Here is a 19,194-nt window from a genome sequence, read left to right on the forward strand (position 1 = left end):
CCTTGCAAATATTCTGATGTTGAGCAGGTGCTGTTGTGTTGAGGTCAGTCATAAAAATTCTGTTTTCCTTCTCTGGGATTGCAGAACCATAGATGTTTACAGTAGATAGGAGAGCATTTAACACTGGTCCTTTACCTTGTAAGTTACACCATATCCAAGAGCTTCTCAGTACATTTTAAAAGGAGAAGGTGGTTTCTACCTCCATTAGGCAGAATTTTCCAGACCCACACAACCAAAGAATAGAGAAAAAATTGTCAATTTCTCCCCATCTTCCAGATGAACTTGTCTGCCCAGTTGCCACTAATCTCAATATTGACTTCACTGTATCAAATGAGGTCAAAATTGATGGTTTTCTGATCCACAAATTGTTATTCTCTTAACTGTACCCAGAGCTGTAAATAATTACCTAAACATTGGGCATTCAACTGCTTGCATAACATCAGCTACATTAATGGTACAATTTCAAAGGATTTTGTAACTTTCACAAGTTAATTATTGTTTTTTTTGGACTAGGTTTTTTTTATATAAGAGTGAATGTATGTAGTACAGTTCAAAGGTTAGTACTTTTAGCCAAAGACTTGAGAACCAACTGGTGAATTGAAAGCATTTGTTGTACCCAACTCTGACCTGGAATGTGATGCAGATCTAGAAGGTGGGATGCTTGCCTAAAAATCTTTTTTCTGATGATTCTTTAAGAAAAGTAATAATTTTTAGAGTACTGGTTTTTGCCCTCAAGCCCTGAAGTATTTTTGCATATGTCATACAGCTTGTGTTTGTGAAATGTTATCTTGCTACTGGAATGCATCAGTCCTGTCAAATGCTCAGAGATTCCATCAATAAATTTAACAACTGTACGTTTCCTTCCACAAAAAGATATTCATAAACTAATTGCCTTTATGACAACCCAACTGTTTGATTGGTACCACTTTTAAAATTATTTTTGACCATGATTCAAATTTGCACATTGGGATTTGATTGTAATTATATCTCAAGAAGGGATAGCTATGACTGAGGCAGCAGGCCAGTTCAGCCGCATTCTTGCTGCTGAGGTGACTAACCTGAACTTTAGAACGTGAAGCAGGAATGGGCCCGTCAGTCTGTGTTGTGCCAAACAAATTAATCGAGAAATGAATTGGAGATCTGAAGCCTGACAATACGTAGTCCACTCAGATTCGCCGATTGAGTAGATAAGACAGTGACTTGCGGCAGTCTAGTGTATTAAGCAGTGATCAGGATTGATCAGCAAGAACAAATAAAAAGGCAGGGGCAAGTGTAGCAGCCATTGTTGGAGTGGACAGAGTTAGAATGGGGAGTTTTAGACTTGAGCTCTCCTGAGGCTTCAGCCAGGAGAGGCTTGAGAGAAAACGAAAAGCTTTGGGTAGATTCTGTGTGTGTGAGACGCAGAAACACCCTACCCCCCACCTTTTCCTTCTTTATATTTGCTCAGTTAGAACACTAGGGATGTCAGCCGCTAGTTGAATGCTCCTCTTGAGGGATGTGGGAAGGCAGGGGGACCTCCAGTGTCCATGACGACTAAGAGAAGAGCATTCAGCTGCAGCTTCTAACACTCCATATTAAGGAGTTGGAGTTGGAGTTGGAGCTGGAGCTGGAACTGAATGAACTCCAGATCATTCGGGAGGCTGAGCAGGTGATACATAGGACATACGGAGAGGTATTTACACCCAAGGTGCAGGACACAGAAAACTGGGCAACATTCAGGAAGGGGAAAGGGATTAACCAGCCAGTGCAGGGTACCCCTGTGGCCATCGCCCTCAACAACAGGTGCGGGGTTGGGGGGGGGGGCGGGAGCAGGGAGGTGACCTAGCAGAAGCAATCACTGCGGTCAGGTGTCTGGCACTGAGTCTGGTTCTGTGACTCAGAAGGGAAGGGGGAGAAAAGAGGCAAGTTGGGGTGATTGGGGACTTGTTAGTGAGGGGTACAGAAGAGGGGTTCTGTGGATGGGAATGAGATTCCCAATGGTATGTTGCCTCCTGGATGTCAGGGTTCAGGATATCCTCAGCATTCTTAAGTGGGAAGGTGAGCAGCTAAGGAGAGGTTGTTGTCCATGTCGGGATCAATGACATGGGTAGGAAGAGTGACGAGGTTCTACAAAGTGAGTTCATGGAGTTAGGTGCTAAGTTGAAGGGCAGGGCCTCCAGGGCTGTGATCTCAGGATTGCTACCCATGCCACATGCTAGTGAAGCCAAACATAGGAAGATTTACAGTTTAGCATGTGGCTAAGGAGATGGTGTAGGAGGGAGGACATCAGATTTTTTGGATCATTGGGATCTTTTCCAGGGAATGTGGGACTGTACACAAGAGATAGTTTGCACCTGAACTGGAAGGGACTGATATCCTAGAGGGAGAGGGGCATGGGGTTTAAAGTAGAGTTGTTAGTGGTTGGGAACCAGAGTGCCAGAACAGATGGTGGAGAGGTTGTGGAGGCGGATGAAGACAAAGTCAGGAATAAAAGGGTTGAGCATGGCGTGACTAATATCCTGAGCTCTGTATATTTCAGTGCAAGAAGTATTGTAGGAAAAGCAGGAGAGCTCAGGGCATGGATCAACACTATCATTATGATATTGTAGCCATTAGTGAGATGTGGATGCAGGAGGGGCAGGACTAGCAGCTCAAAATTCCGGGGTGCTCTGTTAGGATGGACTGGAGAACTTGATTAGTGAGGCATTATGAGAAATACGAAAGTTATGATCATGTTAATGGGTTGATATTACAGACCACCCAAAAATCTGTGGGATTTAGAGGTACAAATTTGTAGAGAGATGGCAGACTGCTGCAAGAAACATAACTTGGATAGATATTTTATCGATCCCAAAGGAAATTACGGTGTCACAGTAGCACAACAAGTGTTTGTGTATAAATATAGATACACAAATGTAGAAATATTAGAAGAGAAGTAAGAAAGAATAAAAAAAAGTTGCTTCAAATAGTCTAATGGTGGTGGGGGGGTGGGGGTTCATCACTTCTCTGGCTATAGGTTGACTCATTGTAAAGCCTAATGGTTGAGGGTAAGAATGACCTCTTTGGGGCTCTTTGGAGCAGCACAGTTGTCTTTGTCTATTACTAGTTCAGCTCCTCTGTTCAGCCAAGGTGGCATGCAGAGGGTGAGTAACATTGTCCAAAATTGCCAGGATTTTCCGTAGGGGCCTTTGTTCTGCTACAGCTTCCAGTGTGTCCAGTTTGACTCCTATAATAGAGCCAGCCTTTCTAATCAGTTTATTGAGCCTGTTGGCATCACCCATGTGATGCCATTACCACAGCACACCATCGCATAGAAGATTGTACTGGCATCAGCAGACTGGTAGAACATGTGAAGGAGAGGCCTGCATACTCCAAGGGAGCTCGGTCTCCTCAGGAAGTAGAGGTGACTCTGGCCTTTGTACATAGGTTGTTGTCGTAGGTGTTTTTAACTTTTCACATATTGACTGGGACTCCCATGCTGTAAAATGACGAGATGGGATAGAGTTTATCAAATGTGTTTAGAAAAGTTTCCTTAAACTGTAGTAATCCCAATGAGAAAGTGTGCAATACTTGATCTGCTATTAGGACAGGTGATAGAAGTTTGTGTGAAGAATAACTTTCATCTAGTGATCATAATGCCATTTGTTTCAAGGTAAATATATAAAAAGATAGGTTGGTCCCTGGCTTGAGATTCTAAATTGGAGAAAGGCCATAGGCAAATGTCGATTGGGACAGGTGTAGTTGCTAAGAGGGAGGTCTTCAAAAGTGAAATTTTTTATGCTGTCAGAGTAAAAGGTAAAGGTAACAGGTTTAGGGAAACTTGGTTTTCAAGTGATTGAGGCCCTGGTTAAGGAAAGAAAGATGTGCATAGCAGGTATCGGCAGGAAGGAAAAAGTGAGGTTGTTACGATGAATAAGAAATGCAAGAGAATACTTGAAGGAAATCAGGAGTTCTAAAAGAAGGTATGAGGTTACCCTTGCAGACAAGGTGAAGAAGAATTCTAAGGGATTCTATAGATATGTTTAGAGCAAAGGGTTGCAAGGATCAAAGTTGGACCTCTGAAAGATCAGAATGGTGATCTATGCGTGGAACCAAAGGAGATGGGGGAGATCGTAAATGGGTTTTTTTTTTGCATGTATGTTTACTCAGGAGACAGTCCACAGAAATGAAGCAAAGCAGCACCAACTTCATCGACCTTGTACGAATTACAGAGGAGGAGGTGTTTGCTGTCTTGAGGCAGATTAGGGTAGATAAATCCTCAGCATCTGACAAGGTGTTCCCTCAGACCCCCTGGGAGGCAATTCCAGGGGCACTAGCAGAGACATTTAAATCATCCTTAGTGACAGGTGAGGTACTAGAGGATTGGAAGATAGCTGATGATGTTCCGCTGTTTAAGAAAGGCTCTAAAAATAAACCAGGAAATTATAGACCATTAGTAGTGGGTAAGATATTGGAAGGTATTTTAAGGGACTGGACGTGAGTATTTGGATAGAGATGGTCAGTATGCCTTCGTGCATGGTAGGTCATGTCTAACCAATCTTGTAGAATTTTTCAAAGAAGTTACCAGGAAGTTGATGAAGGCAAGGCAGTGGATGTTGTCTTCATGGATTTTAGCAAGGCATTTGACAGAGTCTTGCATGGAAGGATTGGTGAAGAAAGTTCAGTTGCTCAACATTCAAGATGAGGTAGTAAATTCGATTGGATATTGGCTTTGTGGGAGAAACCAGAGAGTGCTAGTTGATAGTTGCTTCTCTGGAGTCCTGTGACAAGTGTTTGTCATCTATGTCAATGATCTGGATGATGTGGTTAACTGAATCAGCAAATTTGTAGATGACACCAAGATTGGGAGTGTAGTAGACAGCGAGGGAGACTATATCAGAGCTTGCAGCGGAATCTGTACCAGCTGGAAACATACTTTATTGTCGCCAAACAATTGACACTAGAACATATAATTATCACAGCGATATTTGATTCTGCACTTCCCGCTCCCTGGATTACAAATACTAAATAATAAAATATTAAACATAGTAAAAATTAGTAAATATTAAAAATTTAAATTATAAATCATAAATAGAAAATATGGAAAGTGCGTGCGAAAAAAAACGAGAGGCAAGTCCGGATATTTGGAGGGTACGGCCCAGATCCAGGTCAGAATCCGTTCAGCTGTCTTAACACAGTTGGAAAGAAGCTGTTCCCAAATCTGGCCGTACGAGTCTTCAAGCTCCTGAGCCTTCTCCCGGAGGGAAGAGGGACGAAAGGTGTGTTGGCTAGGTGGGTCCTGTCCTTGATTATCCTGGCAGCACTGCTCTGACAGTGTGCGGTGTAAAGTGAGTCCAAGGACGGAAGATTGGTTTGTGTGATGTGCTGTGCCATGTTCACGATCTTCTGCAGCTTCTTTCGGTCTTGGACAGGATAACTTCCAAACGAGGTTGTGATGCACCCTAGAAGAATGCTTTCTACAGTGCATCTATAAAAATTAGTGAGGGTTTTAGGGGACAGGCCAAATTTCTTTAGTTTTCTCAGGAAGTAAAGGCGCTGGTGGGCCTTCTTGGCAATGATCTCTGCTTGGTTGGACCAAGTCAGGTCATTTGTGATATTGACCCTGAGGAACTTAAAGCTGTAAAATGGCAGATGGAACTTAATGCAGAGAAGTGTGATGTGTTGTACTTTGTAAGTCTTGCACAGTGAACAGTAGGGCACTGAGGAGTCTGGTAGAACAAAGGGATCTGAGAATACATGTCCATAATTCATTTAAAGTTGTGGCACAGGTAGATAGGATTGTAAAAAGAACTTTTGGCACTGAGTACAGGAGATGGGATGTGATATTGAAATTGTATAGGACATTGGTGAAGCCTAATTTATAGTATTATGTGCAGTTTTGTCACCTACCTACCTACCTACAGAAAAGATGTAAATAAGGTTGAAAGAGTACAGAGAAAGTTTACAAGGATGTTACCGGGACTGGAGGTAGACGATTAAGGGGAGATTTGATAGCTGTTTTCAAAATTATGAGAAGTGTAGATGGGATCAATGTAAGCAGGCTTCTTCCAGTGAGATTAGGTGGACTACAACTAGAGATCATGGATTAGGGGTGAAAAGTGAAAAATTTTAAGGGGAACATGAATGGAAGCGTCACTCAAAGGGTCATGAGAGTGTGGAACAAGCTGCCAGTGTACACGCCAGCTCAGTTTCAACATTTAAGAGAAGTTTGGATATATACATGGATGGTAGGGATATGGAGGGCTATGGTCCCAGTGCAGGTAGATGGCAGTAGACCTTTTAAATGGTTTGGCACAAACTAGATGAGCCAAAGGGTCTGTTTCTGTGCTGCTCTTTTCTATGACTATTGGCCTGAATATTGAGTTGTCATTAAAAACCTGTATCCTGTACAAGAATAAACTGTCCAGTAGCTTAACTGCAACATGATGTGGTATTGTTCCTGCACATTTGCAACCAACTTCAGTAGCTGCTATTCTTGTCCAAGCAGTATGCCTGTCTAGAACATCCAAACCGGAAATGCATGTATTAGTGGAAAGTTTATTGTAAGAATATGTAACACATGTAAGAGTTCTCTGAGCAATCAGTATATTTCCTGTTATGGGAACTCTGTAAATGTGTTTTGCTCAATTGTTACATTTCCAACATAATATTTCAGATTGTAGATTTTGGTCACTCCTGAACTGTGGCTGAGTGATTTACTCGATTGTGGGTACTGCCACCTTTTGGATGAAATGTTAAACTGAAAATGTTAATCCTAGCCACCTGTCCAAGTGGATGTAAAATACAGCAACATATAATCCAGTGAGCAAAAGGGATATTCTTCAATCGTAACAAATAACTTTTTTTAAAAACTCAACCTAAATCAAGAGTGATCATTCTTGATTGCATGATGGGATGTTCCTGTATATGAAGTTGGAGTCAGATTGTCTATTTAATGGTGACAGCAGTACAAATGTAATTTATTGTCTAGGGTCACAGAGGCATGGTGGGTGATTCTTAATGTGTGTGTGTGTGTGTATACTTTGTTTATTATCCCATAAGACCTGCTTGCTATTTAACAGTCTTTAGAAAGTTGCCTTTTTGTTCATGGTGAGTAAGTTTGATTTTATAAAAGCATGGTGGTTGGCACAATGTTTTATGGTACAGGCGACTTGGGTTCAATTCCTGCCTCTGCCTATAAGGAGTTTGTATGTTGTGACTGTGTGTGTTTCTTTTGGGTGCTCTGGTTTCCTCCCACAGTCCAAAGGCTTAGTGGTTGGTAGGTTAATTGGACATAGTAAGTTGTTTGTGATTTGGCCAGGACTAAATTCGGCGATTGCTGGGCTACATGGCTTGAAGAGCTGTGGGGGTGGGGGGGGGAGGGTTGCTATTCTGCACTGTAGCTCAGTAGTAATATTTTTTAAGTATATTTAGTTCTTAAAATATTTAATTAAGCAACAAAAGAACCAATAAGGGGTTAAGCAACACACACAAGATGCTGGTGAACGCAGCAGGCCAGACAGCATCCATAGGAAGAAGCACAGTCGACGTTTCGGGCTGAGACCCTTCGTCAGGACTAACTGAAAGAGGAGATAGTAAGAGATTTGAGAGGAGGAGGGGGAGATCCAAAATGATAGGAGAAGACAGGAGGGGGAGGGTTAGAGCTCCGATCTGGAAAGTTGATTGGCAAAAGGGATACAAGGCTGGAGAAGGGGGAGGATCATGGGACGGGAGGCCTAGGGAGAAAGGAAGGGGGAGGGGAGCGCCAGAGGAAGATGGAGAACAGGCAAGGAGTAATTGTGAGAGGGACAGAGAGAGAAAAAAGGAAAAAAATAATAATAAATAAATACGGGATAGGGTAAGAACGGGAGGAGGGGCATTAACGAAAGCTAGAGAAGCCAGTGTTCATCCCATCAGGTTGGAGGCTACTCAGACGGAATACAAGGTGTTGTTCCTCCAACCTGAGTGTGGCTTCATCTTGACAGTAGAAGAGGCCATGGATAAGCATATCAGAATGGGAATGGGACGTGGAATTAAAATGTGTGGCCACTGGGAGATCCTGCTTTCTCTGGCAGACAGAGCGTAGGTGTTCAGCGAAACGGTCTCCCAGTTTGCGTTGGGTCTCATCAATATATAGAAGGCCACCCTGGGAGCACTGGACGCAGTATATCACACCAGCCAACTCACAGGTGATGTGTCGCCTCACCTGGAAGGACTGTCTGAGTCCCTGAATGGTGGTAAGGGAGGAAGTGGAAGGGCATGTGTAGCACTTGTTCTGCTTACAAGGATAAGTGCCGGGAAGGAGATCGGTGGGAAGGGATGGGGGGTACGAATGGATAAGGGAGTCTTGTAGGGAGCAAGATGTGCTTGGTTGTGGGATTCCGTTGGAGATGGCGGAAGTAACGGAGAATTATATGTTGGACCCAGAGGCTGGTGGGGCGGTAGGTGAGAACAAGGGGAACCCTATCCCTAGTGGGGTGGCGGGAGGATGGGGTGAGAGCAGATGTGCGTGAAATAGGAGAGATGAGTTTGAGGGCAGAGTTGATGGTGGAGGAAGGGTAGCCCCTTTTTTTAAAAAAAGGAAGACCTCTTCGTCCTGGAATGAAAGGCCACATCTTCAGGGCAGATGCGGCGGAGATGGAGGAATTGCGAGAAGGGGATGGCATTTTTGCAAGAGACAGGGTGGGAAGAGGAATAGTCCAGGTAGTTGTGAGAGTCGGTAGGCTTATAGTAGACATCAGTAGATAAACTGTGTCCAGAGATAGAGACAGAAAGATCAAGAAAGCGGGGGAGTGTCGGAAATGGATCAGGTAAATTTGAGGGCAGGGTGAAAGTTGGAGGCACAGTTAATGAAGTCAACGAGCTCAGCATGCGTGCAGGAAGCAGCGCCAATGCAGTCGTCGATGTAGCGAAGGAAAAGTGGGGGACGGATACCAGTATAGGCTTGGAACATGGACTGTTCCACAAAGCCAACAAAAAGGCAGGCATAGCTAGGACCCATACGGGTGCCCGTGGCTACACCTTTAGTTTGGAGGAAGTGGGAGGAGCCAAAGGAGAAATTATTAAGAGTAAGGACGAATTCCACTGGACAGAGGAGAGTGGTGGTAGAGGGGAACTGGTTAAGTCTGGAATCCAAAAAGAAGTGGAGAGCTTTGAGACCTTCCTGGTGGGGGATGGAGGTATATAGGGACTGGACATCCATGGTGAAAATAAGGCGGTGGGGGCCAGGGAACTTAAAATCATTGAATATATCCAGAGTGTGAGAAGTGTCACGAACATAGGTGGGAATGGATTGAACAAGTGGGGATAAAACAGTGTCGAGGTACGCAGAAATGAGTTCGGTAGGGCAGGAGCAAGCTGAGACGATGGGTCTACCTGGACAGGCAGGTTTGTGGATCTTGGGTAGGGTGTGGGAACTATAAGGTTGGTAGCAGTGGGTGGGAGATCCCCAGAGATGATAAGGTTGGTGATGGTGTGGGAGACAATGGCCTGGTGCTCCTTGGTGGGGTCATGATCGAGGGGTAAATAAGAGGAGGTATCAGCAAGTTGTTGCTGCGCCTTGGCAAGGTAGAGGTCAGTATGCCAGACAACAACAGCGCCCCCCCCTTATCAGCGGGTTTTATAGTAAGGTGAGAATTGGTGTGGAGGGAGTGGAGAGCAGAGCATTCGGAGGGGGTGGGTTGGAATTGGACTAAGATGTGGTGAAGTAATTGCAAATATTTGGATATATTTTTCTTTTATCTTTATTACAATTTGATTCTATTAACTGCCTCGACATTTAATATTTGAAGTGATTAGTTTAAAGTACTATATTAATTCTCAACAAGGAATGTTTTAAGCTAACAGTTTTATTTTCCACTAGTGGAGGGGAGTGGAAGAATCGAGCAGTTTATAATCTAGCAGTTTATTTCAAATCTTTTGGAGACTAGGTTCAAATTTCTATTAATTAAAATGTAGAATTTGCTCGACATTTTCAAGCAAATATTGTACAGTTAAACTAACTGGTGACTTTGAGTTACAATAGCCTACTAGCACTGTGGCTTTTGTCAAGATGTTGTCTCTGTGTGGACCTAAATTCCTAGATGTACACCAGAATATTTATTGTGTTTTACATTTTGGGTGAGCAAGGGAAAGCCTCATTCTACTTGGGATATAACCTTGGAATTTATTACTATTCTTACAGGAAATTGATGAAGCTTGTAAAAGGATAAAACGAGAGATTGATGACCTTGGACCTGAAGTTGGAGACATCAAGATCATTCCACTTTATTCCACGCTTCCACCCCAACAGCAACAAAGGATATTTGAGCCGCCACCGCCAAAAAAACCAAATGGAGCCATAGGAAGAAAGGTACACGGCTCTTGAGTTTTGAACAGTCACTTTTTCCTGGTGTTAAATATGGCACAAATGCAGTAGAGTGAGGGGCAGCTAGTTAAGCTGCTGCTGTATAAATCCAACAGTTCATTCAATCCTGACTTTTGGTACTGCCTCTGTGATGTTTGCATGCTCTCTCCACAACCTGTGTGAGTTTCATTTGAGTGCTCTGATTTATTCATACATTCCAAAAATCTACTTGTAGGTTAATTGACCACTAAATTGTTCCCAAGGTGGGTGAGTGGTACACTCAAAGGAGAGGAGCAGAGAATTGTGTTTACATGAAATGTGTGTGTGTAAATGAGATTTAATACAAAAGATAGGCTTTTTGCACTGTTTGGGAACTGAGTGATCTGAAAGCCTTGGTGTATTATTTAAGCAACACACATCAAAGTTGGTCAGGTCAGGATGAAAGGTCTAGGCCTGAAACGTCAACTGTACCTCTTCCTAGAGATGCTGCCTGGCCTGCTGTGTTTACCAGCAACTTTGATGTGTGTTGCTTGAATTTCCAGCATCTGCAGAATTCCTGTTGTTTGTGTATTATTTAATGTAGTCACTATGCTGTATTTAACTAGTGGTTCTGTAAATTTGTCCTGGTAGCTACTCTTAAAGTAAACCTTGTTCTGTACTAATAAACTTTTGTACAGGTGTTGTAACCCAGTCGGTTAGATGCACATGTTTTACATACATTTTGATATAAGAGCAGAAATATTGGATACTTTGTTTCATTCCCCTATAACTTCAGTACTGTAGTCCATTATTGTGTGTGCAGTACTGCTTTGTTGGTAATCACTAACACAATAAACACCATTAATCAAATGTGCTACCCTCTGTATGCTTTATCAGTCAGTGCCTTGTGAGATGGCCTTAGGCAGAATTTTCAGTTTCTTCAAGTAGATTGTGGGGTCTGATTTGTATTCGCTCTTTCTGAAATCCCTCCTGGTCATCTAAAGGAGCCTTTATCCTATGCCATTCCTTCTGTGCACTGACATTAGCTGTATATGAAAGACCAGGTTTTCTGTCTACTATTGGACATAGAAACTGGAGGCAAAAACTTTGAAATGTACCTTTAGAAAAACATGAAGTATTTTTTCCTTTTCAAAACTAAGAGAATACCTAATCGTGTTTTGGACATTGGCCATTATCTTTAAGGATTTTTTAAAAAATATGCGTGCGCACGCACACACCCACCCACCCACCAACCACCCAAACATCTGGCCAAGTGTGAGGTATTGTCGGAAGTCAGATGAAAGAAGAAAGTATACAGTTAATCATCGACCCCTAATAGCATTGAAGTACGGAGGGATCTTGAGATCCACATCTATAGTTCAGTGAAAGTAGGAACACAAGTGTATAAGTTCGTAAAGAAGGTTTATGGCAATCTTGCCACCATTTGTAAGGGTGTTGAGTATCAGAATAACAAAACCATACTGTAGCTATTTCAAACTTTAATCAGCCTACGCTTGGGATATTGAGTACAGTTCTGGTCACTTCATTATATGAAGGATGTGGAGACTGGAAAGCGTGCAAAAGAGATTTATCAGGGTGCTGTCTGGATTAGAGGAGATGAGCTTATAAGAACGGTTAAATAAATGTTGGTTGCTCTACCTAGAGCGTCAGAGGCTAAGGTGAGACCTGAGAAAGGTTTTTAAAATTGAGGGACAGGGTTGCGGTAGACAGAATCTTTTTCCCGGGGTAGCAGTGTCAAACATGAGTGGATATGCTTTTAAGGTTAGTGAGGGGAAGTTTAAAGGTGATGAGTTTGGCACGTTTATTACAGCGTAGCAGGTTCCTGGAATAAGTTACCAGGGATGGGAGTGGAATCGGACAGTGTGAAGGAGTTGGAAGCTTCTGGATAGACTTGTGAATCTGAAGGGAAAGAAGGATATAGATAATACACAGGAGAGGATTTAATATAAATTGGAATCAAGACTGGCACAACATCCATGGCAGAATAGCCTTTCCAGTCCTGTGCTGTTCTACACTCAGGCTACTTCATTATATATAGTAGTGGAACCCGGTGTGATCTTCTGCACACCACTGTTGTAACATGTGGTTCTTAGAATTACTGTTTCCTTCCTGTCAGCTTGAATCAGTCTGGCCATTCTCTAACCTCTCTCGTTTAAAAAGTCATCTTTGCCTTCGTACCTACTGCTCACTGGATCTTTTTTGTTTTTTGCATCCTTTTCTAAGATCTGGAGACTTGTGCATGAAAGTCCTAGGCAATCAGCAGTTTCTGAGATCACCTTGTGTAACACAAACAATTATTCTATGATTGTACTCTTTTAAAGAAACATTTTTCTTCATATCAGGAGGCTTTTTGTTGTTTAAGACATTGGAGTAGAATTAGGCCATGGTGTATCGCATCTGTTCCACCATTTTATCATGGCTGTTTTATTATTCCTCTCAACCCCATACTCCTGCCTTCTCCCCATAACCTTTGATGCCCTGACTAACCAAGAATCTATCATCCTCCACTTTAAATATACTCAATGACTTGACCTTCACAGCTGTCCGTGGCAATGAATTCCACAGACTGGCTACAGAAATTCCTTATCTCTGTTCTAAATGCATGTCCCTTTATTCTGAGGCCGTGCCTTCTGGTCCTAGACACACCACTATAGGAAACATCCTCACTACATCCACTCCCTCTAGGAATTTTCAAAATTTGATAGGTTTCAATGAGCCCCCCTTCATTTTTCTAAACTGCAGCAAGTACAAGACCAGAGCCTTCAAACATGCCTTATTAACTCTTTCATTCCTGGAATTATTCTTATGAACCAGCCCTGGACATTCCGAAGTCAGTGCACCTTTTCTTAGATAAGGGCCCAAAACTGCTCCTAATACTCCAATCTGAGTAATACCTTAAAGCCTCAGCATCCTTACTCTTACATTCTAGTCTTCTCAAAATGAATGCTAACATTGTATTTGCCTTACTTACCACTGTCTTAACCTACAAGTTAATCTTTAGGAAATCTTGCACAATGACTCCCAAATCCCTTTGCACCTCTGTTAGTGAATTTTCTCCCTGTTTAGAAAATATTCTGCGCCTTTATTCTTTCTACCAAAGTTCATGACCATACACTTCCCTACACTATATTCCACCTGCCACTTCTTTGCCTATTCTCACAATCTGTTCAAGTTTTTCTATAGACAGCCTGCTTCCTCAACATTCAACGTTACCTGTCCCTTCATCTATTCTTCGTATTGTCTGCAAACTTGGTTAGAAAGCCATCAATACCATCATCGGAATCGTTGACATATTTGTGAAAAGAAACGGTCACAATACAAACCCCTGTGGAACACCACTAATCACTGGCAGCCGGCCGGAAAAGGTCCCTTTTATTCCCACTCTTTTCCTCCTGCCAGTCATCCAATCCATGTCAATATCTTTCCTGTGATACCACGGACTCTTATCTTTGTAAGCAGCCTCATGTGCAGCACCTTGTTAAAGGACTTCTGAAAATCCAAGTAAGCAACTCCTTTGTCTATCCTGCTTATTATTTCCTCAACAAATTTCACCAGATGGTGACTTATTTCACCAGATAAGTCAAGGTTTTCACTTGAGGAAACCATGCTACCTTTTGTCTATTTTATCATGCACCTCCAAGTACCTCTAAACTTCATCCTTAATAATGGTAATGGACTCCAATATCATCCCATCCACTGAGGTCAGGAATCTAGCCTATAATTTTCTTTCTTCATCTGTCCTCCCCTCTTGGATGGGTGGAGTGGTATTTGCAATTTTCCAGTCCTTGGAAACCAGAATGTAGTGATTCTTGAGAGATTATCACTAATGCCTGCACGTTCTGTTCAGCTACCTCTTTCTACACATGAGACGTAGTCCATCCACCGTTTAGAATACTACTTAATCTTTGTGATTTATCTATACTGCATCTTCGGAATCGCTTACAGAAACTCTTGCCGTCATCCCTGCTCATGTCACCTTCCAATCAGCTTTGGCCGGCTCCTCTCTCATGCCTTGGTAATTCCCTTTACTCCACTGTAATAAATCTGCCTTTAGCTCTCCCTCTCAATCAGCAGGGTGAATTCTATCCTGTTTTGATCACTGTCTCCAAAGGGTTCCTTTACCTTAAGCTCCTGAATCCAATCTGGTTCATTTCACAACACCCAATCCAGAATTGCCTTTCCCTTAGAGGGCTCAATCACAAGCTGCTTTTTAAAAAGCCATCTTATAGGTATTCTACAAATTCTCTCTCGATCCAGCACCAACCTGATTTTCCCAATCTATCTGCATATTGAAATCTCCCATGACTATCAATTGAATTGACTTTTATTACTTGCATCCTTCATATACATGAGTAAAAATCTTTGTATTACATTTCCATCTAAATGTGCAAAGTGCAATTATAAGAATTGATAAATATTATGTACAACAGAATAGTCAATATAACATAGAAATACAGTTGCACCAGCATGAATTAAGCTGTCTGATGGCCTGGTGGAAGAAGCTGCCCCGGAGCCTGCTGGTCCTGGCTTTTATGCTGCAGTACCATTTCCCAGATGGTAGCAGCTGGAGCAGTTTGTGGTTGGGGTGACTCTGGTCTCCAGTGATCCTTCGGGCCCTTTTTACACACCTGTCTTTGTAAATGTCCTGAATAGTGGCAAGCTCACATCTAAAGATGCACTGGGCTGTGCGCACCACTCTCTGCGGAGTTCTGTGATTGAGGGAAGTACTGTTCCCATACCAGGCAGTGATGCAGCCAGTCAGGATGCTCTCAATTGTGCCCCTATAGAAAGTTCTTAGTATTTGAGAGGGCCATACCAAACTTCTTCAACCGTCTGAGGTGAAAGATGCGCTGCTGTGCCTTTTTTTTCCCACCACTCAGCCGCAATGTACAGACCACATGAGATCTTCGGTGACGTTTATGCCAAGGAACTTAAATCTGTTCACACTCTCAAACTCAGATCCAATGAGGTCTATAGGGGTTAGTCTGTCTCCATTCCACCTGTAGTCCACAACCGGCTCCTTTGTTTTTGTGACATTGAGGGAGAGCTTGTTTTCTTGACACCACTGTGTCAGGGTGATGATTTCTTCTCTGTAGGCTGCCTCATTATTATTTGCAATTAGGCCAATCAGTGTAGTGTCATCAGCAAATTTAATTAGCTGATTGAAGCTATGGGTGGCAGCACAGTCATGGGTATACAGAGAGTAAAGGAGGGGGCTCAGGACACAGCCCTGAGAGGCACCTGTGTTGAGGGTCAGAAGGACAGCCATGAGGGAGTCCACTCTTACCACCTGCTGGCAATCTGACGGGAAGTCCAGTATCCAGCTACACAAGGCAGAGTGAAGGCCAGGGACTCTGAGCTTTTTGTCAAGCCTGGAGAGAATTATGGTGTTGAATGCTGAACTGTAGTCCAAGACCAGCATTCTCACATAAGCATCCTTCTTCGGGTGCATAAGGACGGTGTGTGGAGCTGTAGCTATTGTGTTGTCTGTGGATTGGTTGTGTCAGTAGGTGAATTGTAGGGCGTCCAATGTGGGTGGCAGTATGCTGCAGATGTAGTCCTTGACCAGCCTCTCAAAGCATTTGCTTATTATTGTGTGATTGGTTGTTATTATTATACTGCCCTTAGTACATGCCTACCTATTTCCTGTTGAAATTTGTATTGCACATCCTGGCTACTGTTCGGAGGCGGCCAGTAAATAACTTCCATCAGGATCTTTTTACCCTTGCAGATTCTAAACTGTACCCACCAGGACACTCTATCTTCCGATCCTATGTCACCTCTTTCTAAGGATTTGATTTCATTTTTTTTTACCAACAGAACCACCCCATTCCCTCTGCCTGTCCTTTTAATGCAGGGTGTATCCTTGGATGTTAGGCTTACGACTGTAATTTTCTTTCAGTCACGACTCGGTGATGCCCACAATTTCATGCCTGCCAATCTCTAACAGTGCTACAAGATCAGCTATCTCTTTTATAAACCGCGTGCATTCGAATACAACACCTTCAGTTCCGTATTCATCACCTTTTTTGATTTTTGCCCCCACGTTATAATTCAGCTCATCGTACTAACTACATTTTTGCCCTCTCATCTACACATGACCAACTGTGACATCTTGCAGGCGGCGTACAAAGGATTGTTCTGAACTGCAATTGATTACAGCCTGTAATTTCCTTTTGAGGAATGTATTTTTGTGCTGACTGATTTGGCACTTCCGTGATCTGGGGGATTCGGCATGGATGAAATTATGTGCCGATTTCTAATGATGGAGCGCGAAGCTGTGGTCAGCTCCGTTACTCTGCATTGATTAAAGCAACCAAGATTTAATTGTTGAGGATGAGAGTGGAAAACAAGCAGGTGTCCAGCGCTGTCTGCCAGTGTTTGTCTGGCCTCTCTCACTGCTGCTGACATACAGAAAGTGCAGGTATTGTGTCCCACGTGACTGGGTTCAGGAGCGGCTGTTGCCTGGTAGCCATTGGGCTTCAGGATGAACTTGCTTCTGTGCTTAACATGCTGCACAGTTGTGGATCGCTTTGAAGACTCTTTAGTTCATGTTCCTTGTGTTTTTTGTTTACTACTTTACTCTGCGTAATTTGACTGGGGACACTTCATCATTGAGCTATCTGCAGCTGTGTCCCCAGCCATCAGCACAGTGCTGAGGACTACCAGGAAGGCAGTGAACCATCCTGGCTTCTGTTTTTGCAGCTGCAGAATCTGCTATCTGTCATTCTAACTATTCTATCACTACCGCTCTGCCTGACTGTACTCTTCTCTGCTGAGCCTCGTAACTGGCCACAGTGTCACTGGCCTGGCTACTACTACTGTGCCCTGATATGTCACCAACTCCCCCCCACCCCACCCCAACCTCTTAACTTCTCTAAATAATTTCTAGCTTGTGCTTGTTGAGCCAAAGCTGACTACTGTAACACAGTCCATGCCGACAATAGCGTAGCAGTTAGTGTGGCACTATTACAGCTCAGGGTGTTCCGGAGATCAGAGTTCAATTCTCGCAATGATCTGGAAGGAGTCTCTGTACGTCCTCCCTGTGGAATGCATGGGTTTTCCTCGTGTGCTCTAGTTTCCTACCACAGTCCAAAGATGTACTGGGTAGGTTAACTGGTCATTGTAAACCGGCCCATGATTAGGTTATGGTTAATCGTGTTTGTGTGGTTGCTGGAGCAGCATGACTTGAAGGGCCTACGGGACACTGTATTGCTAAATAAATGGCCACTTAGATTAAACTCGTTTCTTTTTATTGGCCCGTGTAATTAACCTTGCCCTTACTATTAATCCAAGCAATCTTCTGCTCCGCAAACAAGTCCTGACAGGCCCAACTCACTTTTTAAAGCTGGCGCAGTAAGTCCGCAAGGAATTGTTTCCAACTTGCTCTCAGGTCTGCTGCTGCACAGTATCCAGTTCTTCCTTTCAGATTACTTTTATACCTTCTCCAGTGGTTGAGTGTTCTTGTGCTAGAAGCAGCCTGACTAATATTTAATTGAACATCATTACTTATGAATTCTATTATCCTAGAAGTAAATCTGGTGTCTTGTTTAACATTTTTTAGTTGTTTTGCACTACTGCTTTTAATTGGTTCACTTGTGTATCTTGATCTTTTCTTCTTCCACTGCTTTGCATTTCTTTTTAATGCAAATGCCATATTCCTATTTTTTTTCCACCATAGTTAGTCACTTGTTTATCTATTTTCAAAGCAGTTTGCTATTTGGCAGTCTTTACCACATCAATTTCTCCTCCTGTTTTTTCCTCCTCTCTTTGTCACTGTTGAGAGCTGATGTATCTTTAAGCCATTTGGCCTTAAAGTATGGCTGGTAAACTGACCTTTAGTGCTCAATTTGGGACGGAGGAAAAAGCCTGTTTGGCTCAGCAGATCTGGCATGTGTCCTCAGAGAGTGCAGCAATTTAGTTTGCGCCACTCTTCTCTGTTTGAACCAGGTTTGGTCCAACTGATGTAGAGTTCTGGTGAAAGGTCATTACTTGAAATATTTTTTTCCTCTATGTTGGCCTCATCAATATACCCAGCATTTTTTGCTTTCTAAATTGTTCATCCGATGTATTTTATTGGGGTGGCACTTTATTTGGCTGTTCAGTCCCAAATCTCTTGGACAAAACTGGGTAATTTTTGTTGTCGTGTGCATAATTTGCTCTAAAGTCAAATCAAATGGAAAAACCTGTTCATTCACTGCACCTGTCTTGGGTCTGCCAAAAGCCAGCCACTTAATGTTATTCCCTTCTCTCTTAGCAGTACTGTTATGTTTGAGATCATTTACTTCACTTTAAAAAGCATCATGGATTGTATCTTCATTCCAGTCTAGAAACTATTTTAACTGATTTAACTATTTTCCTGATGTCTTCATTTATCCTTCTATCCCTTCTGGTTACCAACCCATTCAAAGATGGTGGTGGTTCATGATTTGCCGATCAACACTTGTCATGAATTTGTATGCCAGTCATTTTGTCATTGAACACGGCTCCACTTTCCTTTTCTCGAAATGGCTCTTGCTTCCTTTTTGATGCCAGGCATTCAAAATTATGACATGTTTTAAACCACATTTGAACTTTGCTTTTGAACTCATTGCATCTGCCTTTTAAATCCTAGGATCCCTTAACTAATTAAATAGCATTATTGAAATATCAGAGCCCTTAAGTCTCTGTTAGTTAATAAAGAAAATATTAAATGTTTTTCAGCCTTACAACCTGCACTCCTTTGCATTTTTCCGAATTCAAAATTGTATGGTGTCTATTTGCCTGTCCTTAGATGGTTCTTCAAGACAGCTATTCATGAAAGATGAAAAATACACTTCGTGTGTAATTCTTGTCTTTCTTGCATGTAGATTTTGAGTTGATGATTTGAACTTTGAAGTCTGTGCTTCCTG

The 19,194-nt window shown here is 42.6% G+C and overlaps 1 protein-coding gene across 3 annotated transcripts in view; it reads left to right on the top strand.

Annotated features, from left to right (window-relative positions):
* The window catches only part of dhx15 (DEAH (Asp-Glu-Ala-His) box helicase 15), a 123,524-nt gene that overhangs the window by 57,841 nt on the left and 46,489 nt on the right, over positions 1-19,194 (top strand). For all 3 annotated transcript variants that reach the window (XM_072252954.1, XM_072252952.1, XM_072252953.1), the window contains exon 6: positions 10,142-10,309. In XM_072252954.1, the coding sequence (XP_072109055.1) occupies positions 10,142-10,309 (168 nt within the window). The remainder of the gene's footprint in view (positions 1-10,141; positions 10,310-19,194) is intronic.

This window comes from Mobula birostris, chromosome 3 (assembly GCF_030028105.1).
Source record: "Mobula birostris isolate sMobBir1 chromosome 3, sMobBir1.hap1, whole genome shotgun sequence".
In the NCBI taxonomy this organism is placed as follows: Eukaryota; Metazoa; Chordata; class Chondrichthyes; order Myliobatiformes; family Myliobatidae; genus Mobula; species Mobula birostris.